Source organism: Carcharodon carcharias, chromosome 1 (genome assembly GCF_017639515.1).
Source record: "Carcharodon carcharias isolate sCarCar2 chromosome 1, sCarCar2.pri, whole genome shotgun sequence".
In the NCBI taxonomy this organism is placed as follows: Eukaryota; Metazoa; Chordata; class Chondrichthyes; order Lamniformes; family Lamnidae; genus Carcharodon; species Carcharodon carcharias.
This window is the reverse complement of record NC_054467.1, coordinates 225,525,346-225,539,321: the sequence shown is the minus strand read 5'-3', so window position 1 is coordinate 225,539,321 and position 13,976 is coordinate 225,525,346. Positions and strand designations below refer to the sequence as shown.

At 42.4% G+C, this 13,976-nt stretch overlaps 1 protein-coding gene across 3 annotated transcripts in view; it reads left to right on the top strand.

Moving 5' to 3' along the window:
* Positions 1 to 13,976, top strand: part of katnal2 (katanin p60 subunit A-like 2) — a 99,885-nt gene that overhangs the window by 46,400 nt on the left and 39,509 nt on the right. For 2 of the 3 annotated variants that reach the window (XM_041193269.1, XM_041193185.1), the window contains 3 exons: positions 6,213 to 6,290; positions 6,826 to 6,924; positions 7,003 to 7,066. In XM_041193269.1, coding sequence (XP_041049203.1) covers positions 6,213 to 6,290; positions 6,826 to 6,924; positions 7,003 to 7,066 — 241 coding nt within the window. The remainder of the gene's footprint in view (positions 1 to 6,212; positions 6,291 to 6,825; positions 6,925 to 7,002; positions 7,067 to 13,976) is intronic. The other variant, XM_041193357.1, reaches the window with a different exon arrangement.

Sequence of the window (13,976 nt, the reverse complement as noted above, 5' to 3'; positions counted from 1 at the left end):
CAGAAAAGAGGTGAAATACCTTGACAGTTTCCATTGCATGATTTATCATCTTTTTGAGTATAGTTACAATTGTCTAATTCCTGAAGTCAGGTGTGGGGGAGTTCTTTTTCCTCCCAAATCAGTAGAGTGAGTGCATGAGTCTTGATGTGAGCAAAAGTCCACCAGCTTTGAAGACCTCAGCTGGAATACCATCGGATCCCCATGATGTTTTTCATCCATTTAATTACTTATTGCAGCTCTTCCATTGATGGTGGTTCACCTATGAATTCTACCTCAGGATACTGGGGATAGCCTGGAGAGTATCAGATGCACCTGTGGATTCGTGGTTAATGAGTTGTTGAAAATGTCCTTTTCAGTGTTGACAGATGATATTGCCATCCTTAAGATGAGAAACACCATCCTGTGAGCAAAAGGGAAGCAGCTAGAGATGGTTGGGACTAGGACACTACCCTGAGGAACTCCTGCAACGATGTCCCTGGATTGAGATGACTGACTTGCAATCACCATCTTCTTTTGTGCTAGGTATGACTCCAACCAGCGGAGAGATTCCGCTAATTCCCCTTGACTCCAGTTTTGCTAGGGCCCCTCAATGCCATGGTCAATCAAATGCTGCCTTGATGTCAAGGGCAGATAATATCACTTCACCTCTTGAATTCAGCTCTTCTGTCAATATAGTATAAGGGTCTGACACATATAGGGTTAAAGTGACACTATAGCACTGCCCACACAGTAAGAGAACACGTGACCTGCAGTTAGTGTTGGACGGAGTCATCTGCACAGGAAAGCATGGAGACAGCTCCTAGCTTGAACTGTTTACTGTATATATTTATATAATTCTTGTAGTTAAGTAGGTTGACTGTACGTATTTATTAAGACTATATGAAGACTTCATTAAGACCTATCAAACAGTATCCAACACCCTACAACATGGTGGCAGTGAATGGAAAAACCCAAAACCTCACAAAAAAACGCAGAGGAAAACAAAAATCCTGCAAGACTAAAGAAAAATTCGAAGAAGCATACAGACCTAAAGAAAAGCTCAAAGCAGACATGCAGAAGAAAATTGCCTAGGAAAAGCTCCAAAGAAAGGCGTGGAAGCTGAAAGCAGAAATTTAAAATTCCTCACTGTAGCAGAAGACTCCAGGGGATCCAACTTCAATTCCCAGAGCACAGAGTCAGCAGACCTAGCATGGGTAAGTTAAAACTTTTAAAATCCAGGATACATAAAATCCTGAGAAACTTTTAAATAGCTCAGCGGTCAGAATTAAAAAAAAATCTTTGATGGGGGTCTAGGCATCACTGGCAAGACCAGCATTTGTTGCCCATCCTTCATTGGACAAATGCCATTTAAAAACTCTCGGAAAAACCAGATTCCCAACTGGCGCCTGAGCCCGTGGCATCTGTGCTCATTCCAAAAAGGAAAAAATAATTAACTATTTTGGAAGAATCACAACTAAAGGATCAGCTTAAAGACCAGCAAAGGCCAGGATTCAGTGTTTTCGCGACCCTAAAGCATAGCACTGAAACCGATGTCTGCGATTATTTGATCCAAGCAGCCATTGTCAAAGGATCGAGAATGTGAAGGCATGGATTTAAAGTGATTTGTAAAAGAAGCAAATGTGATGTGAGAGAGAACTTTTTCATACAGTGAATGATTCGAGTCTGGAACGCATTGCCTGGAAGTATGGTGGAGGCAGGTTCAAATGAGGCATTCAAGGGGGGATTAGATGATTATTTCAATAGAAACAATGTACAAGGGTACAGGGAAAAAGCAGGGCAATGACACTAAGTCACAATGCTCATTTAGACAGTCGGTGTAGACACGATTGACCGAATGGCCTCCCTCTGTGGCGTAACGTTTGAGGACTCTGGGTCAATACTCGATGGAGTTTAGAAGGATGAGGGGAGATCTGATTGAAACTTACAGAATACTAAAAAGGCCTGGATTGGGTGGACATGGGGGAAGATGTTTCCATTAGTAGGAGAGACTAGGACCCGAGGGCACAGCCTCAGAGTAAAGGGAAGACCTTTTAGAACAGAGATGAGGAGAAACTTCTTTAGCCAGAGAGTGGTGAATCAGTGGAATTCATTGCCACAGAAGGCTGTGGAGGCCAGGTCATTGAGTGTATTTAAGACCGAGATAGGTAGGTTCTTGATTGGTAAGGAGATCAAAGGTTACGGGGAGAAGGCAGGAGAATGGGGATGAGAAACTTATCAGCCATGATTGAATGGCGGAGCAGACTCGATGGGCCAAATGGCCTAATTTCTGCTCCTATGTCTTATGGTCTTATGACATGCTTCAAGCAAAGGAAGACCTAACCCTTGAGAAAGCTATCCAGATCGTTAGGCAGTCTGAACTCCGTGTGCAGCACAGGTCCATTTTAATAGGAGAAAGTAAACCATGGTACAAAGGAAACCACACAGTCCAGTTAGTTAAGCAGCACAGAAATGGGGATATTCCAGGCCAAGGGAAAGAATACCCTAACCAACCAGTAAAGTGACCATACCAGCACTGTGGAGCAAAATCCCCCCACTGACGCGATCAATGTCCTGCAATTTCAGCCCAAAGATTTCAATGTAACAGAATCGGACACTTTGGCAAACTGTGCAAGGCCAAAACATCTAAACACATAAAAGACCCAGAGATGATTCATGAGGTTAAGACTGCACACCAAAAGGACACACAGCCATGCTCCTAGGTTGAGGTCAAAGATCCAGGATTTTCATATTAGAATGTGGACATTTCAGTTAACAACCAGCTCACAAACTTTAAATTGGATATGGGAGCCAGTGTTACGGTCCTATTGAACAAAGAACCGTGGCTGAGAGATATCTGGCTTTGAACAACAGACACACCACTCTATGGGCTCTGGTCGTAGGCATAATTCTGGAATCACTAAGATATGGCGGCAACTCTTTGAGCTGATGTACATCGTCTGTAACCAGTCTTTTTCTCTCTTGAGCAGAGATGCTTGTGTAGCCCTGAATCTCCTCAAAATGGAAGAAGATATCAAGACAACCACTGTCAGAAATTATACAGAACTACAAGTTCCCAAGAGCTCAAACAAAAAAAAAGTATCCTGACTGAGACTTAAGCTCTGATCCGTCTTTTCTCGTTGCAAAGCACGTTTGTCCTTTTATGTTACAGGTGCTGAAAAGCCCTCATTGATCAGACCAGCCAGTCGCTCAGATGGTTATCACAACACCTCCAGTGGAGGTTGGACAAGAGCAATCTGGAAGAGCCTCAACCTTGGGCTCTGACGACTGCTGATGAAGTCAACAATGCGACCACAGAACAAATGCTCAACTCCCAGCCAGCATGGTAGTGCCACAGATAATGTTGGAACCAAGTAGCAGCTGTCCATTGCTGACATCACACCACACAGTCAAACGCAAAGGTGAGCTTACTAAAAAAAAAATACCCTCATAACAGGAAAGGCCATCTTCCATCAGAGGAGATCACAACAACCTAGGAAGATGATGAAAAATGACATGGAGATGAGCACAAATGTTCATCCACCCTGCAAGAAACTGAATGGATCAACCACCGCCTATCCCCACAACTGCTGAATCGACAAAGAGCGGTTCAACACTAAGTAATGGAAAAAGAGGATAAAAAGATACCCAGATGCCAGATACAGCCTCCAAGTAAAGAGAGTTTACCTGCAACGAAAAGCCTACCACTCTTCCTGGAGTAGTGCAAACGAGATATGGAAGGTTAGAAGGCCTCAAGATTGCCTGAGCCTATGAACTCAGAGACTTGAAGAGGGGAGATGGGGTAGTGATAACCATGTAAATAAATGAATGAGGTAAATTAGAATAACTTGAAATACATTGGATAAAGACTTGAAGGGAGATGTAGAATATGTCTGGCACAAATACGGTTAATGTGGGACTGAGTATAGTACCGCCCACACAGTGATGTAAGAGGACACATGACCCACACCTAGGGATCATTCTAGTGTGGACAGACCCTTGTACGTAGGCAAGCATGGATACAGCTCCTAGCTTGAACCTTTTTTATTGTATGTATGTGCATAGTTCTTGTAGTTAATAAATATAAACAGTTAACCTACTTAAGACTACAAAGATTTCATTAAGACCTACAAATCGTGTCCAACACCCTATAACAGACCATGTTTGGACTAAGGCTGCAATGAGATCAGGAGCTGTGTGGCCCTAACAGAACCCAAACTGAGTTTAAGTAAGCAGGTTATTGGTGAGGAAGTGCTGCTTGATAGCACTGTCAATGACACCTTCCATAACTTTGCCGATGATAAAGAGATCATCACCCATGAGTGTCAGAAGATTTGTGATACCTGGGGTGAAACAAAACTAAAATACTGGATGCTGGAAGTGTAAAGTAAAAACAGAAGGTGTTGGGAATACTTAGCAGGTCTGACAGCATTAGTGGAGAGAGAAATAGTTAAACTTTCAGGCTGATAATCTTTTGTCAGGAAGTTAATTCTGTTTCTCTTTCAACAGATGGTCCCTGAGCAGCAGAGTACTATTCCCAACCAACATCCACATTCATGAACTGAACATTTAGGAATATGAAATCCTTTTTCCCACCATAACCTCAGGACACTCAAACAAATCATAGCATCTCTAAAAGCCTTTTTTTGGCTGAGAACAGTAAATGAGGGAAGATTGGGAACTGAAAATAGGACCTTCTGCTTTATAAAGTACTAATTTGATTTTTAAATTTTAAATTTTTAAATTCTCATCCTTGTTTTCAAATCCCTTCATGGCCTTGCCCCTCCCTCTTTGTGTAATTTCCTCCGACCCCACAACCCTCTAATTCTGGCATCCTGTGCATTCCAAATTATAATTGCTCCATCATTGGTGATGTGGTAATTGTTATAAGGCCAGCCTTACTGAGTAAGGGTCACGTGTTCAGAACAGCCACTCAACACCTAGCGTGGGGAATCTTATAAGGGGCAGTGTTTTCCTAGTCTGGAGAGAGTGTATTGTAGCCTTGCTAGAAGCAGGCAGCTAATCCACAGTTCTGTTGCTTAACTAAAAAAGCCCCTCAGTAGTACATCTCTACAGGTGACAGTGCCTTCAGTTGCCTAGGCCGCAAGCTCTGTAAAACTCTCCCTACATCTCTCTGCCGCTGATCATTTTCCTTCTTAAGACACTTCTTAAAACATACCTTTTAGACCAAGCTTTTGGTCTTTTGACCTGATGTGTCCTTATGTGGCTTGGTGTCATACTTTTATGATGCACCTGTGAAATGCCTTGGGGCGTTGTTGTATACCTTTTGGCCTGTAGACGTTTGGGACGGGAAGGAAACTTGGGAAAGTTTTGTTTCCTTATTGCAGTTGAGGGTTGTGTGGGAGGTAGCTTACATTTTTAAGTCTAGCAGAACTAAGTTACTGGTCCATGAACCAACATGTAGAATATCTCAATTTTACAAATGGGCTACTTACTTTGTTCTTCCTTCTAAGCTGATCAAGCTTCTAGTGTGTTGCTTTAAGTTTGTGTGACAGTTTATCCCTAATGTCAGATTATGCAGGTGTATTGATCAACAAAATAATCCAAACTATGAGGAGAAAATGCTGCAGTGTTGGCAGTTATCCATTGTTGCTTCCTCTTATCACTTTATTATTCTATTATTAATGTAATTAGTATAGGAATTACCATTTCCTAATGTGTAAAATGGAGACCACACCTCCATATCAATCTTTTCTTGCCACAGTTTCTGGTTGTGATTTAAAAATTGTGCACAGTAAAGTTTGATGTAAAAGGAAATGCCATATGAGTTTGAAGCAGGCAATGTAGTCTTGACATGTGACTTCTATGACATGTTAAATCACCAATGTACCATAATTACCTGTTGCACAGTACATTTTTAAAATCTTATTTTTATGTTGTTATTTTTGCATTAGGCAATGTTCTTAACAGCCTTACAGTTTGAATAGCAATTTTGCTCTTGTTGTTCACCCTGCTTTTGAAATTTCAGCTAAGGGCTACTTGAACCCCTTAGTTTGGTCTTTGTGAGAGCAGAGGACCCTGTGACTGGATACCATACTGAAAGGGCAATTTATGGAATTCAGCATTAATAAATGAAAGATTAAAAATCTATCAATATGTGACAGGCAGTGTAGCTTGACAGATGAGACATTCACTGGAAGTATAATGATGGGCATATAAGGTATATTCATGATCATCTTCCGTTTACTCTTGTTCTTGAAATTTTATTTTGGTAGGAACGGCTAATAAAACCTCTGGGCGCCTTCATAGGAACGAATGGTGAACTGAGAGACCTTGCTGTTGTTGTTAGTAGGGTAAGCCATAGGGAAATGAATTTCAAAATCTGTATCACAAGTTTAAACAGCCTCTCAATGCCTTTAACAAATGATTGTAGAAGGTGTGGGGGGGGGGGGGAGGGGGTTGCGGTTAACAGAAATGAGCCTTTCAACTTCTAGATTTGGTGTTGCACTATAGGCAAGTACTTGTGGTTCATTTCAGCACAGGTAATTGCGAAATATAAGCATAATACACAAGCTAAAATGTGACTTAGAGAAAGAAAAGATGAGATTGAGCCAGAACTGGTACATATGCACAACAGGTCAATCTGATGAAAGGTCGTGCATGAAATGTTAACCGTACTTTTCCTTTTAGTTGGTGGCTGACCTGTTAGGCATTGCCAGTATTTTTTCTAGTTGCTATTTTAAATGTTTTTGCAAAGCAAGTCTATTGAGATAATTTAGTTGCTATTTTAAATGTTTATGCAAAGCAAGTCTATTGAGAAAAATTTAAAATAATGTGTCCAATTTCTGGAGAACTTTTTAAAAATTGGATTGATTTTTACTATTTAAGGATATTTATCTCCATAATCCAAATGTGAGATGGGATGATATAATTGGGCTGGAGCCAGCCAAACGACTGGTTAAAGAAGCTGTTGTCTATCCTATTAAGGCAAGTTTTTTAAAGATAAAATCATGTTCTACGCTTGCTCGTTATACATATGCTTAGTTTTGTACTTCTTACCTCTAGTATCCTCAGCTGTTTACTGGGATTTTGTCCCCATGGAAAGGACTATTACTCTATGGACCACCAGGTAAGGGATTTTTTGGAATAAAAACAGAAAAGTCTGCCAATACTCAGCAGGTCAGGCAGCATCTGCACAGAGAGAAACTGAGTTCATGTTTCAGGCTGATGGCCTTTCATCAGAACTCAGAAGGGATTTTATGGCTTGTCTTTGAGAATTAGTATAGAAAGGAATGGTTCTAGTTGGTGCAGTTAGTGATCTTGCTTTGGGATCAGAAAGTCCTAAGTCATGCTTTGCCTTAGGGGGAGAAATTGAAATTGTGCCAAATAATGGCAGCAGCAACAACAACTATTTGTATTTATATGGTGCTTTATCATCATATAATGTCTGAGTGCTTCGCAGGAGTTTTATAAAGCAAAATTTGACACTAAGCTACATAAGATAATATTAGGGCAGATGACCAAAAGCATGGTCAAAGAAAGGAAGGAGCATCTTAAAGGAGGAAAGAGAGGTGGAGAAGTCTGGGGAAGGAATTCCAGAGCTTTGGGCATAGGCAGCTGTGACGGAACAAATAAAATCAGGATGCTCCATTGTGCCTTCGTTTGTGGTGAGTGAAACCGCACATTTGAGAGGCAGCATACTTTGAATGAATGAGACTTTTAAAAATTATTTTTCCCCATTTTGCTCCTGAATGTGATGGCTCATGCTGGGCTCCAGTTCCACAGATAAATGCAACTCTATCTACAACATGTTGCGCAAGTTATCATTCTTCATATGTGAACCTGCATAATACCGTCACACTATTTCACCTTGGTGAACATCATCTCCTCACCGTATGACTGCCCATGAACACTTGAAAGAAGCAGTTACTGGATAGGAATCCCTGGCTGATTTTTGCTCTTCGGGGCACTGAGTTCAATTGTGGTATTCCTATAAGTAGCTCAAATTAGGTCAAAGCCAGGACCTTCCTCATTTTTATGCCTGAGCACCACACCATATCAGGGCAAATTAAGGTAAGAAGAGGATGTTCACCTCAAATAGTATGACAGTACTGTGCAGGTTCACATATGAAGAATGATAACTTGGACAAAATATTGGAGAAATGTAATAATCTATGGAACTGGAGCTCAGCATGAGTCATCACATATAGTGGCTTTACTCAGCCACGGCCATCAAGAGAGTTCTAACAAGCTAGATAACAAGGCAGATAAACCAAAGTCCTGTTCGTCAATTGTTCTAGATACAAAAATTCATGCCATGAGTAATAAGGACTAGGGAGCAATGAAAAGACTCAATAACAAAAATGAAACCATGGGTTGAATTTTATGGGGAGGGGATGTATTCCTTGTACGTGCCCCACCCCCCGACCGAAAAGTCCATGATCAGCCTGCCCACCTGAAACCCAGCTACCATACAGCGATATTATGCTGTGGGCAGACTTAATTGTTTAAGAGTGGGACCTCCACCCCTATCTGGGAGCAAGTCCCAGCCTAGAGAGCTGCCGGCCAATCTGATTTAGCTGGCAGCTTTGTAGCTCCGTCAGCACCAGAATCGAGTAGTGGCTACTGCTGGGACTAGGATGGGCACATGGCACCCTCAAAAGAAGTCCCCTCCCTTCCTGCCTGACAGCAGCCCGTACAGTGAAAGTTGCTGCACTACCTGCCTTGCCTCTGCCTTCCCCTGCAACACCTAATATAGCATCAGGGGTGGAATTCAATTGAGGCCCTTAAGTGGTAATGGCCACTTAAGGGCCTCAATAGGTCCAAGGGCTGGGAGGTTGCCTGGCGCCTTCCCCACCCACCATAATTTGGGAGACAGGTCAGGGTTAGGCAGGAAGCTACAGGCAGGCTACCCCTTTTATTTTACAAGCCACCCCCCCGCCTTCAAATATGCTGGCGGGGGGGCTGTAAAAATTCAGCCCCACTTCAGGCTGTTGTTAAATCCTAATAGATTTCCTTAGCTATATATCTTTAAAGAATTTTGTAATGTAATCATTTTAGCTTATAGAGAAGGGTTACGTGGCTTAAGAGTTGATGTGGGAGAGAGGGTTTTGGATTCCTGGATCACTGGGATTGTTTCTGGGGAAGGTGGGACCTGTACAACTGGGACGGTGTACACCTGAAACAGAATGGGACTAACGTCCTTGCGGGCGGGTTTGCTAGTGCTGTTGGGAGGAGTTTAAATTAATTCGGCGGGGGGAGGGGACACAGAATGTTAGCAGAATAGGGACACATCATAATACAGTAAAACAATCAAGTCAGAGGGAGTACAGCTGCAATAAGCTTCAAGGGAATAAGACAAGGCTGGATGGCCTCTACTTTAATGCCAAGAGTATTACAGGTAAAACAGATGAGTGAAGGGTGAGGATTGACACATGGAATTGAGATATAGTAGCCATCACTGAGACGTGGTCAAGGGAGGGGCAGGATTGGCAGCTCAACATTCCGGGATATAGAATCTTCAGGCAAGACAGGGGAGGGGGTAAAAGAGGAGGAGGCATTGCAGTATTAGTTAAGGAGTCAGTTCTGCAGCAAGGAGAGATGATATCTTGGAGGGGGCATCGAATGAAGCTTTGTGGTAGAGCTTAAGAATAAAAAGGAGGCAGCCACATTGTTAGGTGTTTATTATAGACCTCCAGATAGTCAGCGGGAAATTGAGGAGCAAATTTGTGCACAATTTGCAGAGGCGTGTCAAAACAATAATAGGGTGATTATATTAGGTGATTTCAACTTTCCCAACATTAACTGGGATAGACATAGTGGTAAGGGCTTGGATGGAGTGGATTTCTTGAAATGTGTACAAGAGAACTTTTTAGGTCAATATGTAGTGGGTCCAACAAGTGACGGCGCAGTGCTCGACTTAATTCTGGGGAATGAAGCCTGACAGGTGGCTGAGGTGGTGGAGGGGGGGAGCATTTTAGTGGTAGCGACCACAACATGGTACAGTTTAAGTTTGTTATGGACAAAGAAACAGACAAGTTTCAAAAAAATGTTTTTGATTGGGGAGAATGGATTTTAGTAAAATAAGGCAGGATCTGGCCAAGGTAGACTGGGAACAGCTACTCGTGGGGAAATCTACAGATGAGCAGTGGGGAGCATTCAAAAAGGAAATGGGGAAGGTACAGGCTCAACATGTTCCCTCTAGGATGATAGGAAGGAGTAACAAGCCCAGAGAACCATGGATTACCAGAGATATTCAAGATACGATGAGAAGGAAAAGAGAGGATTTTATCAGGTACGAGGGAAGCAAATCAGCAGAGGCATTTGTGGAGTACAGAAAGTGCAGGGTGAAGCTTAAGAAAGCAATGAGGAGAGCAAAGAGGGGATATGACAAAACTCTGGCTGGTAAAAGTAGGGAAAATCCCAAGATATTCTATAAGTATATCAATGGGAAGAGGATAACCAGGGAAAGAGTAGGGCCCTTAAGGGACCAAGGGGGCAATCTATGGGTGGAGACAGAGAACATCGCTAAAGTGTTGAATGAATACTTCACATCCATCTGCACCCAAGAGAATGAGGATAAAAGTATCAAACTTGGGGAGAGAGACTGTGAGGTTCTTAAGCAAATTGATATAGGGAGTGACAAGGTATTGGAGGTGTTGGCAGGCTTAAAAGTGGATAAATCTACAGGTCTGGTTGATTTGTGTCCCAGACTGCTGAGGGAGGCAAGGAAAGAGATCGCAGGGGCTCTGGCCCAAATTTTTAATTCCTCTCTGGCCACGGGGGAGGTGCCAGAGGACTGGCGAACAGCTAATGTGGTTCCGCTATTTAAGAAGGGTTGTAGAGATAAGCCAGGGAACTACAGGCCGGTGAGTCTCACGTCAGTGGTAGGGAAACTATTGGAGAAAATTCTGAAGGAGAGAATCTATCTTCCACTTGGAGAGGCAAGGTTTGATCAGGGATAGTCAGCATGGCTTTGTCAGAGGGATGTCATGCCTAACAAATTTGATTGAATTTTTTGAGGAGGTGACCCGGTGTGTAGATGAGGGTAGTGCAGTTGATGTAGTTTATATGGATTTCAGCAAAGCCTTTGACAAGGTCCCACATGAGAGACTTATAAAGAAGGCAAATGCACATGGGATACAGGGTAATTTGATGAGGTGGATTCAAAATTGGCTTAATTGTAGAAGACAGAGGGTGATGACAGAGGGATACTTTAGTGACTGGGAGCCAGTGTCCAGTGGCATACCACAGGGATCTGTGCTCGGTCCCCTATTATTTGTCATTTATATAAACAACATAGATGACTGTTGGGGGGGGTGGTGGTAGGATTAGTAAGTTTGCAGATGACACAAAGATTGGCTGGGTGATTAATAGTGAGGTTGAGTGTCTTGGGCTACAGGATGGTCAAATGGGCAGACAAGTGGCAGATGGAATTTAACCCTGAAAAGTGTGAGGTGATACACTTTGGAAGGAGTAATTTGACAAGGAAGTATTCAATGAATGCCATGACACTAGGAAGTTCTGAGGAACAAAGGGACCTTGGCATGTGTGCCCATAGATCTCTGAAGGCAGAGGGGCATGTTAGTGGGGTGGTGAAAAAGGCATATGGGACACTTGCCTTTATCATTCGAGGCATAGATTACAAAAGTAGGGAGGTCATGTTGGAGTTGTATAGAACCTTGGTGAGGCCACAGCTGGAGTACTGTGTGCAGTTCTGGTTGCCACATTATAGGAAGGATGTGATTGCACTGGAGCTGGTGCAGAGGAGATTCACCAGGATGTTGCCTGGGATGAAACATTTAAATTATGAAGAGAGGTTGGATAGACTTGGGTTGTTTTCGTTGAAGCAGAGAAGACTGAGGGGGTGACCTGATCGAGGTGTACAAGATTATGAGGGGCATGGACGGGGTGGATAGGGAGCAGCTGTTCCCCTTAGTTCAAGGGTTAGTCACAAGGGGACATAAGTTCTAGGTGAGGGGCAGGAGGTTTAAGGGGATGTGAGGAAAAACTTTTTTACCCAGAGGGTGGTGACAATCTGGAATGCGCTGCCTGGGAGGGTGGTGGAAGTGGGTTGTCTCACATCCTTTAAAAAGTACCTGGATGAGCACTTGGCATGTCATAACCTTTAAAGCTATGGGCCAAGTGTTGGTAAATGAGATTAGTTAGGTAGGTCAGGTGTTTCTCATGTGTCAGTGCAGACTCGATGGGCTGAAGGGCCTCTTCTGTACTGTGTGATTCTGTGATATAAAAAAATTAAGAATTTGCTGTTAATTATGCATATTATAAAGGAAACTACCTGCACTCCAGTGTAGTTAGAGTGCAAATGTTGCTTGTAAACAAATTCTGCACAAGGCCCATTGGTCACTTGATTTTCATTCAAATTAAGTGACTGCCCCTGATGTAATTGGGGCATGTCAGCAAAGCTACAGCTCTATAGCACTTGTGTGGAAGAGGAGGCAATATTATTACATAAAAATGTATTCCAAGGATTCTTAACCTTTGCTACTCATGGTGGCGACTTTCATTCTGATAATCTGAGCTGAATTCAAACTTTGCTGTCAATCTTTGCACCACCCACTACTAAGATTGTGCATTTCTGCTGACTAAGAACATAAGACATAGGAACTGGAGCAGGCTATTTGGCCCTTCAAACCTGCATTCAATAACATCATGATTGATCTTCTACCTGAATGCTCTCTTCCAGCACTATCCCCATGTCCTTTAATTCCTTCAGCATCCAAAACTCTGTTGATCTCTGTCTTGAATATACTCATTCAGCTCTCTCAGGTAAAGAATTCCAAATATTCACAATCCTTTGAGTGAAGAAATTTCTTCTCATCTCCATTGTAAATAGTTGACTCCTTATTCTGAGACTGTAACCTTGTAATATTTCCCAGCCAGGGGAAATATTTTCTCAGCAACAAGTCCCTTAAGAATTTTTTGTGTTTCATTAGATCACTTCTCATTCTTCTAAACTCCAGGCCTAGTCTACTCAATCTCTCCCCATAGACAATCCTTTTATCACAGGAACCAGTCTAGTGAGCCTTTTAGCTACTTTGTTGAAGCTCTGCAATCCATGTTGTTTTGGTACTCTTGTGCTCTTGCAGAGAATTGGCATGGACATGACAGGCTGAATGGCCTCCTCTCTGCTGTAACTGTCCTATGATCCTTTGTTCTTCCTTAGGTAAGAAATAAAACTGCACACGGTTTTCCAGGTTTGGCTTCACCAATCCCCTCTGTGACTGTAGTAAGACTTTTTTAACTTTTATATTCCAATTCATTTGCAAGAAAAGCTAACATGCCCATTTGCCTTCCTTGTTGCTTTCTGTACCTGTGTGTTAAGTTTCCGCAATTCTTGTACAAGGACACCTCGGTGCCCTTGAATGAAAATACTTCCAGTCTCTCAGGCATTCAGAAAATATTCAGCTTTCTTACTTTTCCTGCCAAAGTGGATAAATTCACACTTCACCACATTGTATTCCATCTGCCATATTCTTGTTCATTCACCCATCCTGTCTATTTCCTTCTGTAACCTATGTGTCCTCTTCACCATTTACTTACCCATTTATGTATCATCAGCACACTTGGATATGTTACACTCAGTCCCCTCAGCTAAGTCATTAATAGAAATTGCAAATAGCTGAGGTCTAAGTACTGATGCTTGTGGTACCCTGCTAGTTAAACCTGCCAACTTGAAAATGTCCTGTTTCTCCCTACTCTCTCTTATCTGTCCATTAACCAATCCTCATTCCATGCTAATATATTATCCCAATCCCATGAGTCCTAATTCTAAATTCTAAACTAACTGTGGAACAGTGTCAGTATACAGCAATGCTGTGTGACCTCAGATTGACGCCTGAAAATTGTTTATTAATAACTCATAATTTTCAGTACATTATGCAGCAATAACACTGAAATGGGGACACTAAGACTCCTATCACTGCTCCAATTAAGATCAGCCAAATCAATACAGGTGAGGATGGATGAAACGTAGGGCCACCTTGGTCTGCATAACTCAGTTAACCACATCTCCTGCT